General features: G+C 39.8%; 1 protein-coding gene across 7 annotated transcripts in view; it reads left to right on the forward strand.

Annotated features, from left to right (window-relative positions):
- CLASP1 (cytoplasmic linker associated protein 1) overlaps positions 1 to 14,415 on the forward strand; it is a 246,209-nt gene that overhangs the window by 125,548 nt on the left and 106,246 nt on the right. For 3 of the 7 annotated variants that reach the window (XM_067549649.1, XM_067549648.1, XM_067549650.1), the window contains exons 9-18: positions 103 to 255; positions 1,298 to 1,371; positions 3,672 to 3,764; positions 5,280 to 5,425; positions 7,222 to 7,357; positions 8,445 to 8,515; positions 9,619 to 9,678; positions 10,365 to 10,490; positions 11,226 to 11,303; positions 13,527 to 13,694. In XM_067549649.1, the coding sequence (XP_067405750.1) occupies positions 103 to 255; positions 1,298 to 1,371; positions 3,672 to 3,764; positions 5,280 to 5,425; positions 7,222 to 7,357; positions 8,445 to 8,515; positions 9,619 to 9,678; positions 10,365 to 10,490; positions 11,226 to 11,303; positions 13,527 to 13,694 (1,105 nt within the window). The remainder of the gene's footprint in view (positions 1 to 102; positions 256 to 1,297; positions 1,372 to 3,671; positions 3,765 to 5,279; positions 5,426 to 7,221; positions 7,358 to 8,444; positions 8,516 to 9,618; positions 9,679 to 10,364; positions 10,491 to 11,225; positions 11,304 to 13,526; positions 13,695 to 14,415) is intronic. The other 4 variants (XM_067549651.1, XM_067549653.1, XM_067549652.1 and 1 more) reach the window with 2 other exon arrangements.

Genomic DNA, 14,415 nt, shown 5'->3' on the forward strand with positions numbered 1-14,415 from the left:
TTCCTGCAGGAAATGCACAGAACATTTGCTCCAATATAGACACACCAGTTGGGAAAGGTTTTAATTTCACCTTAGTTATGACTGAATATGATTCTTCCCCAGATAAAAATTTTGATGATGAAGACTCTGTGGACGGGAACAGGCCTTCCTCAGCCAGCTCCTCTACATCTTCAAAGGCCCCTCCGAACTCCCGCAGAGTTGGCATGGGGACGGCTCGCAGACTTGGGTCTGCAGCTCTGGGCTCAAAGTCCACAGGTAAGGTGATAACGCGCGCTGGATGAAACTAACCTCTCTGCAAAGGGTCTGCACAACACTTAGGCACTGCTGAAGTCCCACTGATGCCTTATTTTGAGGACTTAAGTGCTGCATGGTCCTTGTGCTGGCCTTCTGTATGGCGGTGAATTGCTCTCTCTGAGAACATGAGACTTACACTGGCTGAGCACCGAGGATGTATTCTGGCAGAGTGGACCTGCAAATGATATCCACATAGTGAGCTTCACCCTTTCCCATTGTGTTCGGAGCCACAATATGCAGTGATCCACCTTTTCCTCCTTGAGGAACTGCATCTCTGTAGTTAAATAGCTTGTATAACACAGACTGTTTATTTAACGAATAAGGACAAAACCGTATGTGCTAAACTCCAGTTTCATGCAATCTAAAACAGTTGCCAAACTGGCTTTTTAACACTTGTGCCACTTGACCTCCAACTTTTGATGCTCTAATTAAAGGGTGAAAAGAAAACTGGACAATAACTCTCTGAATTTGTTTGCAAATTGCCCCTAGAGAAAACTTTCCTGATTCCATTCTCAGACAATAACCCCATCCGAATAATGTCCTTATGTCTGTATCTCACTATCTCTGTATCTTCAGTCTGTGTGTACCTGTCAGGAGATCCACACATTTATCAATTACAGAGGGGACTAAATCCTTTTAAAACAAAACAAAACAAAACAAAAAAAAAACAACAACAAAAAACCCCAACCCCCTCCCTTATAGCTTACGTAAATATTCCATCTCATCTTTTCAGATAGCACCCCCAACTGTTGCCTTAGTGACTTCCGTAACATGCTCTGTTGTGCCTAGGAATTGAAGGATGCTGTGTATAGTTTGTGTTTGGCTTTGAATTTCCTTGCCTTTATTGTTTCCATTACAGCCGTAACACTCTTTCCATGTAGGTTTGGGGATGTGTGTGAATTCTTTCTTATTTAGGTTCTTTCATAACTGAGCATTTTCTTAGTTGATAATACTGTTGTTGATGAGAAGGGTGAAAAGGCTTTTTCATTTATCTGTCTGTCAGCAGCCAAAGAGGGAGCTGGTGCTGTTGATGAGGAGGATTTTATTAAAGCATTTGATGACGTCCCAACAGTTCAGGTAAGAAGAAATACATTTTAGAACATTTAAGAATAGCAGTATAATGCAGATGTACAACTCAATCCTGATCTCATTGAAATCAATAACTGAGGCCCATTAAGTTCAGTGTTGGCAAGCTCTAATAAAGAGGTAGGCAAGGGAGAAACAAGATGTTTTCATTTTGAGATTTGGAAATAGATGGAGAGTGGGTGGGTTAGAGAGATACAGGAAAGTGATTCCAAATGTCAGGAGCTGCAGAGGAGCAGTGGAACAATTGTCTGGAGGGCTGAAAGGGAAGTCAGTGTTTGACAGACAGAGGGAAAGGTGAGGAAAGTGAAGAGACAAGGACTGTGAGGTTGGCTGGAGCAAGCTGATAAAGAATGTTTAAAATGAGGAAATCAGGCCATTTAAAACTGGATCCTGAAATAATTCCCTAAAGCCAGAGGAGTGGTTTATGGAGAGAGAGTAAAGGCAAGTCACAAGATGTTGAACCTCCTGAAGTCTGGGAGCTGATTCTTGTGAAGGCCATGAAGAAGGACTCAGTAAACAGTTCATCTAACTCTGATGTTCATCTAACTTTGGGGCGTTTAAACATCAAACTCACCTATTATGTATCTATAGACTTTTGTGCAGCAGAAAGTTTTCAAATGCAGTCATGTGCGCCTAGGATTTGTCAATATCTCTACACTTTCATTAACTCACAGTTTTCTTTGTCCTGACTTAAATTGTTGCTATATTGTATATTCCCAGGTTTATTTGACTTGTTCTTCAAATACCAGTGTTTGCCTTTTTGTTTTTTCTGTGCTTGAGTGGATGAAGGCAAACTTCCTTCAGCTATTCCTGATACAACTAGGGGATTTTAAACTGATCTCAGGAATTCTCTGCCTTTCCCATCTCTTTCTTACCCAGAGTCATCCCTTTCACTGGAGTTATTCTTACTTCAGCATTTGCCAAGGATCTTGGTGTTTGATTCTAGTTACCTTCCCAAGGTTAAGTAAAACACATAGTTAAATGTTACTTTTCTTAGTTAAGGAATATTGCTTGATTGTCCTCAGAGTTAATCATTACAATCCTGATTGGTGCCTTTATATTTTCTGGTTGAGACCATTGCAGAATCTGGCCTTCCCTACAGACTGCAGAATAGTCAAGATACCAAAGCTAGATTGGTAACATGCATGTTATACCATGATGTTATTGCGCAGCTGCTTTCTGTTTTTCCCTGTATACAATGGCAGCATTAGAGAGGCATCATGGAACAGAGGATTGAGCTCTAGCTGGGTGCCACAAGTGCTGGAGTTCCAATTCTGATTCTGAACTGTGTGCTCTTGCACAAGTTAGAGCTGGGTGTCAGATAGGAACCAGGACAAACAGAAGTCCCTTTACCTCTCAGTGCTTCAGTTTTCCCTCTGTAAAATGGAGATGAGAATACTGAACTTACATGCAAGGGCTAGTAGTTAATGTTTGTGAGCAAGACTTGGAAAACAGGAAGAACTGTGTGCTAACTATTGCTAAATTCTCCCCTCCTCCACGTATGCATAATTCATACTCATTTCAATGGGAGTTACGGCTCAGGGCTGTATTTGGCCCACTGACTTCAAGAGAAGCCTATCTTACATTGCTGACATATTGCATATATTATTCTTGCAAAATTGCTTTAAACAAATTCAAGACTGTTGGCTGCTCAGCCTTTTTGATTAGTCTTTTGTATCTTTGCACTTTGATATTTGGAATATTCTTTGCATCTATACATTTAAAGCTACTCCAGCTTTTTAAATGTTGCCTGTTTGTGTGGATAATGGGACGTTCTTTCAAAGGCTGGTACATAAACAATGCCTGTAAAAAAAACCCTACACTTATGGGGCAAATAGGTCCTTAAAAGCACAGTTATCTGTTGTGCCAACAAATATGGATTTGACTTCTGCAGTGGCTGTTTACACATTTTGTGGATGCAACTTATATATCAAATTTTGTTAAGTTGTGTCTCTATATTTATTGGTGTTTTTGTATGACCCTCTAGGAGATTGTTTTAGGTATGAAGCTGACTGCAGAAATAATGCTTACTGCCTTAGAATTGTAGAGCTGTATCACAGTAAAAATGATAACTCTTTAAACATCCTGCATGATCATTTAATATTTCTTGATTTTATGCGGTATATTAGTCCCTTAGAGCCTGAGAGCCACACACAGTATGTGTTCTTTTTGCATATGGTAGTAAACTATTCAGGAATGAAGGAGATTAGAGGTTCAGTTAAGAAATCATCAGATTCACTGGAGCAAGTATTTTTTATATCTTCATAACTTTTTTTTTTTAAAATTCACAGATTTATTCCAGCCGAGACCTTGAAGAATCCATAAACAAAATTAGGGAAATACTATCTGACGACAAGCATGACTGGGAGCAGAGAGTATCTGCAGTAAGCATTGTATCTCTATGTGAATTGTTTTTATGGGTGAACTTCATCCCTTGTGCTGAAACTCTGCAAAGTTCTGTGCACCGCTGAAGTTGTCTAAATAGGGCTTATGTGCTACTTTGACTGTATGCTGACCCTTTACGTGGGGTCAATTTCACACTCTAGGACTAAAGTTAAACTCCTACATTAAGGAAACCTTGAAATATTAGGTTTACAACAATTTAAATATCATGAACAAGCATCATATTGAATAAGTCGTCATACATTTAAGATATACTTAATTTTTCAAACAAATGGATAAACCTAGAAAATTGCTATTAGACTTTGAGTCAAATTTTAAAAAGTGGAATTCAAAATTGTGAATAGTGTTCTTTCTGCCCTCCATTTGGGTAGATGCATACATGCAAAAAGCCTGATTCTTCACTTCCTTCCAGGTTGTATAGTCATTTACACCTGTACAAAGTGGGTGTAAAACAGTTTGGTAGCATTTTACATCCACTGCGCACATGAGTAAATGACTGCATGAGGAGCAAGTTAGTGCGACATCAGACCTGTAATAGACATGCTGAGTTTGAGTCTTATTTATAGACCAGCTCTTAGTTACACTGATGTAAATCAGCATAATACCTTTCCTATACTGATGGTTTCTGCCACTGGTGTAAATACAGTGATGTAACTTCATTGATGCCAGTCCCTAATGTAGCCCTGACATACTTTCCAAACCGTGACTTGCAATGGTGCAGTTTACCCCAGTCTGAATCTTGGCTCTAAAGTCTAATAAGTGAATTGATATTGGTGCACCATGATTCATGGTTTGCAGTGATGTAATTACATCAGTGACTAAAACTAGCTCCGTAGGGTGAAATCCTGGCCCACTGAAGTCAGTGGAAATTTTGCCATTGATTTCAATGGGGCAGGATTTCACTTCTAGTATAGACAAGGACTGATACTAATGAATTTAGTGCAGATTTTCCAGATTTACACCGGTGTAACTAAGATCAGAATCTGAGCAGTGCCCTTTTCAAGTCAGACCATCTTTCTAATGAGATAGTTGTAGGAGGATTGCAGCATTTGAATGCATACAAACATCTTGAATGTTTCAAGATGTTTATTTCCCTAAACATTGTAAATGGGTGAAGGGAGTGGAGGAGCCACCTTAAAATTCTTTGACTTGTTTAAATGTCGCAATAAAGTCAATGATGTGATTGGAAAAGTGAAGGTGTGGCTTGCCAACATTTTCTCGTTCATCATATTGCAAATGACACTTTTGGGTTCTGTAGCCGGGCCAGTGCTAACATACTAATGTTCTTATATTATTCAGTACATTGATCCATGAAGTATGTGATCTGAGATTGTGTTAAGAACCTATTCCTCAACACAGTCATATTTTTACAGGGAAGTTGAAACGTGAGCATCAGCCTTGAACATAGTCCTGAGTGTTTTTATTTCTCATTAATAGATATCAGTGTGTCTTGTTTTTTTGTCACCTGTAAGCCCTTCAATCTTGTTTGCCAACAGCTGAAAAAGATCCGATCCTTACTATTAGCTGGAGCTGCTGAGTATGACAACTTCTTCCAACATTTACGGCTGCTGGATGGAGCATTTAAACTATCTGCTAAAGATCTGCGGTCTCAGGTAGTGCGAGAGGCTTGTATCACGTTGGGGTAAGGAATATAAAGCTCCGCATTCTAAACTGTGTTATAAAATTCGTTTAGACGAAAGGAGGAGATCCTGGCTCGAACCCATTTATGATGTAATTTGGCCTTGTCAGTACTGGACAGTCAAAATGCTGTTAGAACTTGGTTTTGCCACAACCATTTTAAAACCCTGCTCATGCAGGTCATTAATCATGGTTGTACAGCCTATGTGGATGGGTTCTGCATGGTGATGGTGTTTGGAAATGTTGATTGGGCAGACCTTGAATTCACTTTTTAATCTTCAAAAGCCATTATTCACATCATGAACCAGATTCTGATCTCAGTTACACCAGTGTCCATCTGAAGTAGCTCCATTAACTTCAGTGGTGTTACTCTGGATTGATAACTTATGTAGCAAAGGGTAAAATCTGTCCTTATGGATTTATTGCTGGCCAAAATTAGCTTTAAAAAAACCCTCAAAGTGTTTCTAAGTTATTCAAGGACAAAATAGTGCCTGTAAAACCGCAGAATACATTCAACAATCACATTAGCTCTAATACAGACAACACTGGTTTTTAAAAAAAAAATAAAATAAAATAAAGGGGACAGGGCTGTTTTGGTCTTGGGCTCATGACCCAGATATACTTGAGACACTCTAAGGGTCAGTTCACAATCAAACAGGTTTGGCTGAGTTATACATTTCTGTAAACATTGAAAACAGACTTCTGTTGCAATGCCTGGCCTTTGGGGAGCCCTATAGGGCCCATTGAATTCCATGGAAATTGAGGATGCTCAGCACCTGGCAAGATCAAGTCCATAATGCTGTGAAATGCTTTTCAGTAGTGTAATCCCACAATTCCAAATAACAAAATGAAATGTGTCCTGGGTATCTGAGTCCAATGGAACAGAAGTGGAGGGCCATATTTTGCCCTTCTTTACATGACATTTTAAATCAGTGGTATTGCAGAATTTGGTCATGCTTAAGAACTGAAGGGTCAGGCCTTGGTGGTTAATTTAATTTAATTCCATTAAAATACAAATCTTATGTAAAACAATGTACTTAGCAGCAAGGGACAAATTACAGACTGTTTACATGGAAAACACATGAATATTCTGATCCCTATGAGACTGCAAAATGGAGATGGAAAGTTCCCATTCATCCTGGGTCTGTTAAGGCTGGAAATGCCAACAGAATAGCATTTCTCTATTTCTCTTGTGATATTTCGCTCTCTCACTTCCTGCCCCAGCTGTAGCTAGCAGGAAGAAGGCAGCGTGAAATTGAATAATAAAGACAGAAATATAAAATGTGTGTTCAGATTGAGTTTGGGGTGAAAGTACATGTTAGTTCTTATTTTCTATTGGCTGGTTCCCCCATCCGTAATAACTAAATGTTGAATGCTGCCAGAGCAGTGACTTTGAAGAAAGAGGACTTGGGCATTTTTAATAATCATTTTTGAAATTCACAAATGACAAGGCAAGACAGAAGCTTGAGAAAACAGAATCTGAAACTGACAAGTGCTAGAAAACCAAGTCATTCAGCAGTACCGCATGAGTTTGTCGGTGCATCTTTAACAGTGTGTTAGTGCTGTGGTGAGCTCCCATGCTGAATTTATTGCTTGTTAAAATCTGGATGCTTATAAAGCACAGCACTGGTTGAGAGGAAAACTGGAAAATGTTTGAGAAATGTATTTTTCTTTATTCTTTGGTGGAGTTAGAGAGGATACTGCAAAATCATGAAATAGTGAATGTCAGATACTCTATGTTACTATGACTAGCATAATCTAAAACATGTTTACCAGCATTACTTAATTGTTGTTTTTCAGACATTTATCTTTAGTTTTGGGAAACAAGTTTGACCATGGGGCAGAAGCCATCATGCCAACGATCTTTAACCTGATTCCTAACAGTGCCAAAGTAATGTCCACTTCTGGTGTTGTAGCTGTTAGATTAATCATCCGAGTAAGTATATATCAAAACAAAACTATGGCTTATAAAGAATTAAATCTGCCTATGTGATCAGATCTGAACTGAGGAGAGAATGTGACCGTATCCATGGTGAAAATTATCTTAAATAAATAGATTAAGCATCTAAATGCTGCAGAACTTGGTTATCTATGAGACTTTGCTCAGTCTCATCTAGATAAGGTATCTGCATTCAGACAATATCTTCGTTTTGCTGACCCCCCATCATGTCTTAGAACAGAGAAAACTCTTTACTGGAAGACACAGTTCAACCGGGAAAAGAGACAATAAGTGAGGAGTGATAATTTGTCCACTATCAATGGAAATTGCTTCTTGATGGCTCTTATTGTTTGTAAATCTAGCAGTTTACCGATTAGATGGCTCAGTGGAAGCTGTGTAAGAGGGAAGGGAGAGCACTGCACAGGCATTCAGATGCTAGGGGCACTGTTAATTGTATGCTGCTGGTTGAAGGGGGTAGTTTTGGTGTTCGGGTGGCCATTAGCCGTAGGAAGGGGAGGGGCCAATTCCACAGATTATCATTAGCCATCTGGCACTGAAGCTAGCGGTGATATTTTGTATACGAAGACCTTGTTCAGATGGTTCAGGTTGTAGCATGTTCCATCAGATACATTCTAGATTGTGAGAGTAGAAAAGAAAGTAGTTCTCATAGAACTAGTAAGTAAGTAAAGATTTTGACCTCTCTTGCTTGCCTTCCCATTCTCATATAAAGAGTCTTTTTAAACACTCCATGGACAGTGCATCTTGTCTAAGGCCGTTAATCAACTAGTGTGACTTCTGACCAGTGATGCAGCTGGCACACTCTGGGAAGCCTTGGCATGCCCTAGTGCTGGAGATTTCTGTCTGTTGATGAATATGGGTCTCTCACAGTGCAGTGACTACAGACCTGCCAGAGCCTGTTTCCATAAGTATAAATAAGGAATCCATGTCTGTCTTAAAAATATTCCTTTATCTAGGGGCTGGATTTTAAAAAATGAGCTGAAATAAGTGTGTGTATGTTGGCTTTAGGATGACTAAGGGTAATTGGCTTTAATCCCACAAATCTAAAATGTTTTTCTTGTTTTAGCATACACACATTCCTCGACTAATACCCATCATAACCAGTAACTGTACCTCCAAGTCTGTTGCAGTTAGAAGGTAAGAATGAGGATTTAACTTTTCTTTTTGTTCATCAATGGCTTAAGTTCACTTGTTTGGTTTTTTTTTTTTTTTTTTTTTTTAAAGGAAAGGCTGAGATTTTCAAAGCAATGTAGGGGTTTTCTTAACATCAGTTGATGTGTCTGAATCCCCTAGGTGGCTATGAAATGGATGTGTCTGAATCCCCTAGGTGGCTATGAAAAATTCAAACCAAGTGGATTTTGTAAAAGTAGCAGACTGTATAGGGAAGAATCACTGTTTCTGTTTTTGAAAAGGAAGGATGGCTTTTAAATAGAAATTAGCTGTTTTAACATGTTGGGGGGAAGGTTGGTGTGGGTGTTTGTGTATGTTTAGATAATGCTATAATATTACCGCTTCAGTTTGGCTGCCTTCCAAGCATCAGATGTCCACCTGTTTTCTACCACCAACCACTATTGTGGTATGTCTCCTCCAGCATGTAAAAGTCACATTCTCTGAAATTTGATGGCCTGTGTTATGCAGACTGGATGATCACAGTGGTCCCTCTGGCCTTAAAAGTCAATGACTTTACTTTGTGCTATCTAGTTGGAAGACCTTTTCCCATTGCCTTTAGCTCCTCTAGCTTGACAAACAGAAATAAGAACAACTGGTGACTATGTTGCATATGGGCTACAGCTGTGTCACATACCTTAAGCAAGTCACTTAACAGCTGTCCCTCCGTTTCTCAATTTGATGTGCAACGTAGTGTTTGTAAAGGGCTAACAAGTACAAAGTCATACTAATTTGGTGTCCACTACATCTCACTGTCCTCTGCATTAAAAGAAGCAAAATCAAAACAACCAAACAAGTAATATCCTTCAGTTAGGATCCAGAGCACTGCATCATGCAGTGATGACAGTCAGTGTTACAGACCATTACTATAGTGTATGTTAATATTTTTTAGTGTAAAAGCTCATTGTAGAATTTGATCTTTATAGATACACGTCTGATACTTTCATTTCTGATGTCCAGCAGGGCCTGCTAATAATAAATGACTGGTGTGTGGTGACAAATCCAGTAGAAGCCGTGTGCCTCTTTATTAGCTTAAATGGCTCAGACAGTATTTCTCCTTTACCCACTTTCAGGCGCTGTTTTGAATTTTTAGACTTGCTGTTACAGGAATGGCAAACACACTCCCTAGAAAGGTAAGATCTGAGCATGAGCTTCCCTTCGGGATAAGTGATTTGTATGTGGTGAAGTGAGGGCTTGAAACATCCCACCCCCATTGCTAAAATCATTTTTTTCCCATTCCAAAATGAAAGGAAAAAAGAGTCCTCCGAGACCCTGTGTGCACCTGCTTAGGCTAAGGATTTGGGGGAATTGCTGAGGTCTCCCAAATACTGGAGCTTCTGGTGACACTACGCTACTGGTGTGGATCCCAGGGCTACAGACGCCACATCATGAAAGCAATGTTGAATGGGCTAGAGAAATGGGTCCTCTTCAGTCAGGCTACAGAGAAGATGGTCTGATGAATTCTTGAGCACTGCCACTCTCCAGATTTACTTCAAGCGGGGTGGTCTCTTATTTTCCTGACTGCAAACAAGTGGCAGAGAGAAGCCAGGTGTGGGAGGAAGGGAGTGAGGTTGGCAGAGAGGACAATCTTAGGCATTTCAATTTCCTGCTGCTGGCAAATATTGTGTGTTCCAGTCATTCCAAAACACTGCTATTCCGAAGTAATAATACTATAGTAATTCCAGATAGTAAAGTAATAATACTACTGTAAAATAGCCAATTTTCCCTATATTGACCTATGTGATTGAGTCAGATTGTTCTGGTGTGCAAAGAGGGGAGCACACAAGGGGCTTTTTCCATCCCTTATTCTCCCACATAGATTTCTGGCCTTGAGATCCGACTCTTGCAAGTGTGGGGGCAGTTGCAGTTCCTGTGTTCACCTGAGAACGGGGAGTACTCCCTCCTACCGCTGGGGCTCAAGCCATGCCAAAGGAGGAGAGAAGGGGTAGGAGAAGCTAAGATTGTGGGTCCATCCATTGTGTTACTGACTGGTGGTGTTGGAGAGCTGCAGAGATTGGAGCATGCTGCATTGTCCTAAAGGATTGTATATCATATGCACTGGTGTTGGGGAGCTCTGGGTGGGATTTTGCCTTCATGGTGCACAGTCCTTCCTACAGCCCTCCTGCGGCAGGTCAGCTCTGCTCCAACCTTAAAAGCAAGGCCTAATCTGTCCCTACACTTGGTGAGTTTTCCTGCCAGATGCTAGACGTAAAGCCAGCGTAGCTAGTTTAAGGCTCACACTCAACTAAGAGGGACATAATAACAGAATAATATTTGTAAGTCACAATATGGCCTTTCAAACTAACCACCTGTGTAGAAGGATGAAGGTGAGGGGAAAAGGAAAGGTGATTGACTCCCCACTTCATTAACCCAAATTGCCCTGGGCTACTTTAAGATGATTTTTACACTCTGGTAGTTTCCATGGTAACTAAGGAATGATCTCTGAAGAATGCAGGTTGGCTCTTTTTCTCCAGCAGCAAGGAGTGAAATAAAGCTGACTTGTAAGAATAAATACATAACCCCCCTAAAGGATGTTATGTGGAAATGGGGATGCTGTGAAATACTCTTTCTTTTCTGAGAGCTGGGAGAAATCACTAAACTTTGCAGACTCATCTATGAGTGCAGGGAGATTTTCTACATCTTTACTCCCTAGTTGAACAATGTTTTCTTCTAATCTCAGACACATCTCAGTATTAGCAGAAACAATAAAGAAGGGAATCCACGATGCAGACTCTGAAGCAAGGATAGAAGCAAGAAAGTAAGTGGACTTTTAAAAAAACAAGCATCACTTTATAAGTGTAGAATGGAGTGTGATGGAAAACTGATGCTAAGACAAATACACATAGGGCCTGTTCCTACTCCCGTGACAGTTGATGGCAAAAGTTCCTGACTTCAAGAGGAACAGGAGTAGACCCACAATAAGTCAGCATTATCTTAATAATAAAACCACAGCCATACACTCATTGCTTCTTTACATTTTAGTCAGTTTTACATTGTTGTCTAAAATTAAATCAGTTTGTAACTTTGTTTTCTCCCCGCATGGATTAATCAGTGTATTAATGTATGTTCTTAGAAGCCCAAGAATATTTTGCTAATTCTTACTTAGCTGCCACCAATATAATACCTGGATAAAATGTGGTGCTTTCATTCCCCTTCCGATTGAAAACTGAGTAGCCAAAGGGCAGTGAGATTTGATAGCAGTATCATTTGATTTCAGGCCTGATTCTTTTATCTCATGCAAAAATCTCATTATCCTTAGTGAAATTTTTGCCTGAGTAAAGATTGCAGGATTGGGCACTCCATTGCTTTTTAAACTACAAAGTATTGTAAATAATGAAAACCACTATCAGAGTTAATTAATAAAGTACAATTATGAGGCAATAGGCTTTTGCCTTTCTTAATCACTAATATAGAAATCTCATTAATTTGCAACAGGTTTCCCTATCATAAGGTACATAGGAGGGATTCTGCTGTGTTTTCAGAAGTGTGTGTATTTGTCAATGGGAGGTTGTCTTGGTATACTGAGAATTAGTTCCTAAACTAAGCACACATTATCCGAAGATTTTGTGTGAACTTTAGACAGAAAGAAAGCTGTCGTATGGTACATTTTACATTTCATTAACTTATTTAAAAGGATCAAATGATTAAATGCTACACTTTGAGGAATGGTGGTTCATAGAAGGGGTGGGTATTAAATTATTTTAGGAGAGGGCATTTCCTCCAATTGTAAAAGTACTATAGGCACCCAGGTATTATGGCAGTGTGGCTAGGTAACCCAGACATGTAGCTGGGCAGACTCCTTGAGGATTTATGGTGCATTTCAAATTCTCCTTTATTTTTTTCTTAATTAATACAGTGCCAGTATTAAGATTTAAATTTTTGCATTTTATCCCAAAGCTGTGAAAATGCTGATGACTTCCTCTCTCTGGGGAGCAGCTATCACGCGCAAATAGCTCTGGATTAATTTGCAATTAGTGATCTTGGTCTTAAACTGTCCTCCAGCCCTATTTTGGAAGGTGCCCCTAACTCCTGTCAATTAATACAAGAAGTAAGGGTGCTCAGCATCATCTGAGAGGGTGTGAATACCACACAGGATCGGTCCCTTTATACTGAAATATTTCTCTCATCATCATCTTTTTTAATAAAAAAGAGTGGGCTAAATCCTGAGAGATGCTGAGCATCTGCCACTTCCACTGAAGGCAATGAGAACAGAGAGCTCAGCACTTCCTAAGATTTGCCTCAGTAGCAGCCAAAGTTTGCTCCATAGTGTTATACAAAGGTCAGGCTCATCTCAGGGATAATTGTCAGTTACTATACATCTGCTTTTCAATGTTAGTGAATAAAGGAATGATTGTTATGTTACAGTTTGAAAGAAAAATCTATTACTGCTGTCATGAATCAGGTCCACAGATCTGTCTTCTACTTCAGATTGTTTCAGAAACAGTTACTGAATTCACATTAATTTGTCAGTCTTATCCTTTTAAACACCATTGTAGCATCCCCTTGGTCTAGATCAAGTGTGGGTGAAAGGGTTAATGGTATTTACAAGCCCTCGTGCTAGATTTTCCCCTTTCACTGGGATGTTGCTGGCTGATGCTTGCCATGGGGTGTCTACCTTGCCTAATCCCTGCTACCCTTGCGGGCTAATGCTCTTCTTCCTGACCACCCAATTGGAGCTGTGACATCTGGGTACGGACTCTCTGCCCTTTCCCGGTGTTGTAAGTCCTCCTGTGACGCCCTACACAGTGTATATCCCCCATTTCCCCTTCTGTTCAGTGTGTCTTGTGTGGAATTGCTCCCTCAAAACGCAGCGTTCTCCTGTGTGGTAAGTTTCAGATGCATCACAGAAAGGCTGTGTCACTGAAATGGTTCAGTTAAGCAGCCATTTCCATTGGGGATGGACCCCTCCTGTGCCTGTGCTGCTGTGGCTCATCAAACGTGACAAGAAGTTTTCAATGGTATACTGCAATCTTATTTTCAGATGTTATTGGGGCTTCCACAATCACTTCAGCAGAGAAGCAGAACACTTGTATAACATGCTGGAATCCTCCTATCAGAAAGCCCTGCAGTCTCACTTGAAGAATTCAGATAGCATAGTGTCCCTGCCACAGTCTGATCGCTCCTCCTCTAGTTCCCAGGAGAGTCTCAAGTGAGTCATGGTACTTTATTACCACTGATTTTATTAACTCAACTGCAGATGCACCTAAATGTGAGTAGCTATGACATGGCACCGTTACCATTCACAACGTCATTCGTAAGCTTGTGTCTCATTTCTCTTATGACTGTTCACATTTATTTTTTGACCTTAACATTTGACCTGCTCCAAAATGTGGCATATGAGGTTTTTGGCTGGCAAGATATTAAAAAACAAAACAAAAAAGCCCGCACAGCTAAATATACTGGAGTCAGTCTTGAATCCATAAATAAATGGACAAGAGGCTTTTCATTGTCAGCCAGACAGTATTAGTCATCCCTCCTAACTTAAAAAGACACTTGTTTGGCCTGAAATTTTTGATGCTTAGCCTCAAGCCAAAGAAGTGAGTCTTGCTGTTTGTCTTTTCTTTTTCTTGTAAAATGAGAAGTGGCCAAGCTAGATATGAATTATATAGTTGCAAAATGAATAGCTTTTCTGCTACATTTGTATATTTTGGCTGTTTTTGAAGGGACAAAGTTAAAGAATTTAGACTCAAAATTTGCTCCAGCTGAAAAGTGTTAGAATTTTTTGAGGGATGTCCTATTTTTTATATGAATTGTAAAATCCACCTCTGTCCTGCAAAGAATTGTATAAAATATATCAGTCACTATTTTACATAGGACCTGAAATCTTTTCTTCTGCTAATGATCATGGTAATTTTTTCATACATTTTTCT

This window comes from Emydura macquarii, unplaced genomic scaffold, assembly GCF_026122565.2.
Source record: "Emydura macquarii macquarii isolate MOO-44397 ecotype Brisbane River unplaced genomic scaffold, CSIRO-AGI_Emac_v2 contig_1253, whole genome shotgun sequence".
NCBI lineage: Eukaryota > Metazoa > Chordata > Testudines > Chelidae > Emydura > Emydura macquarii.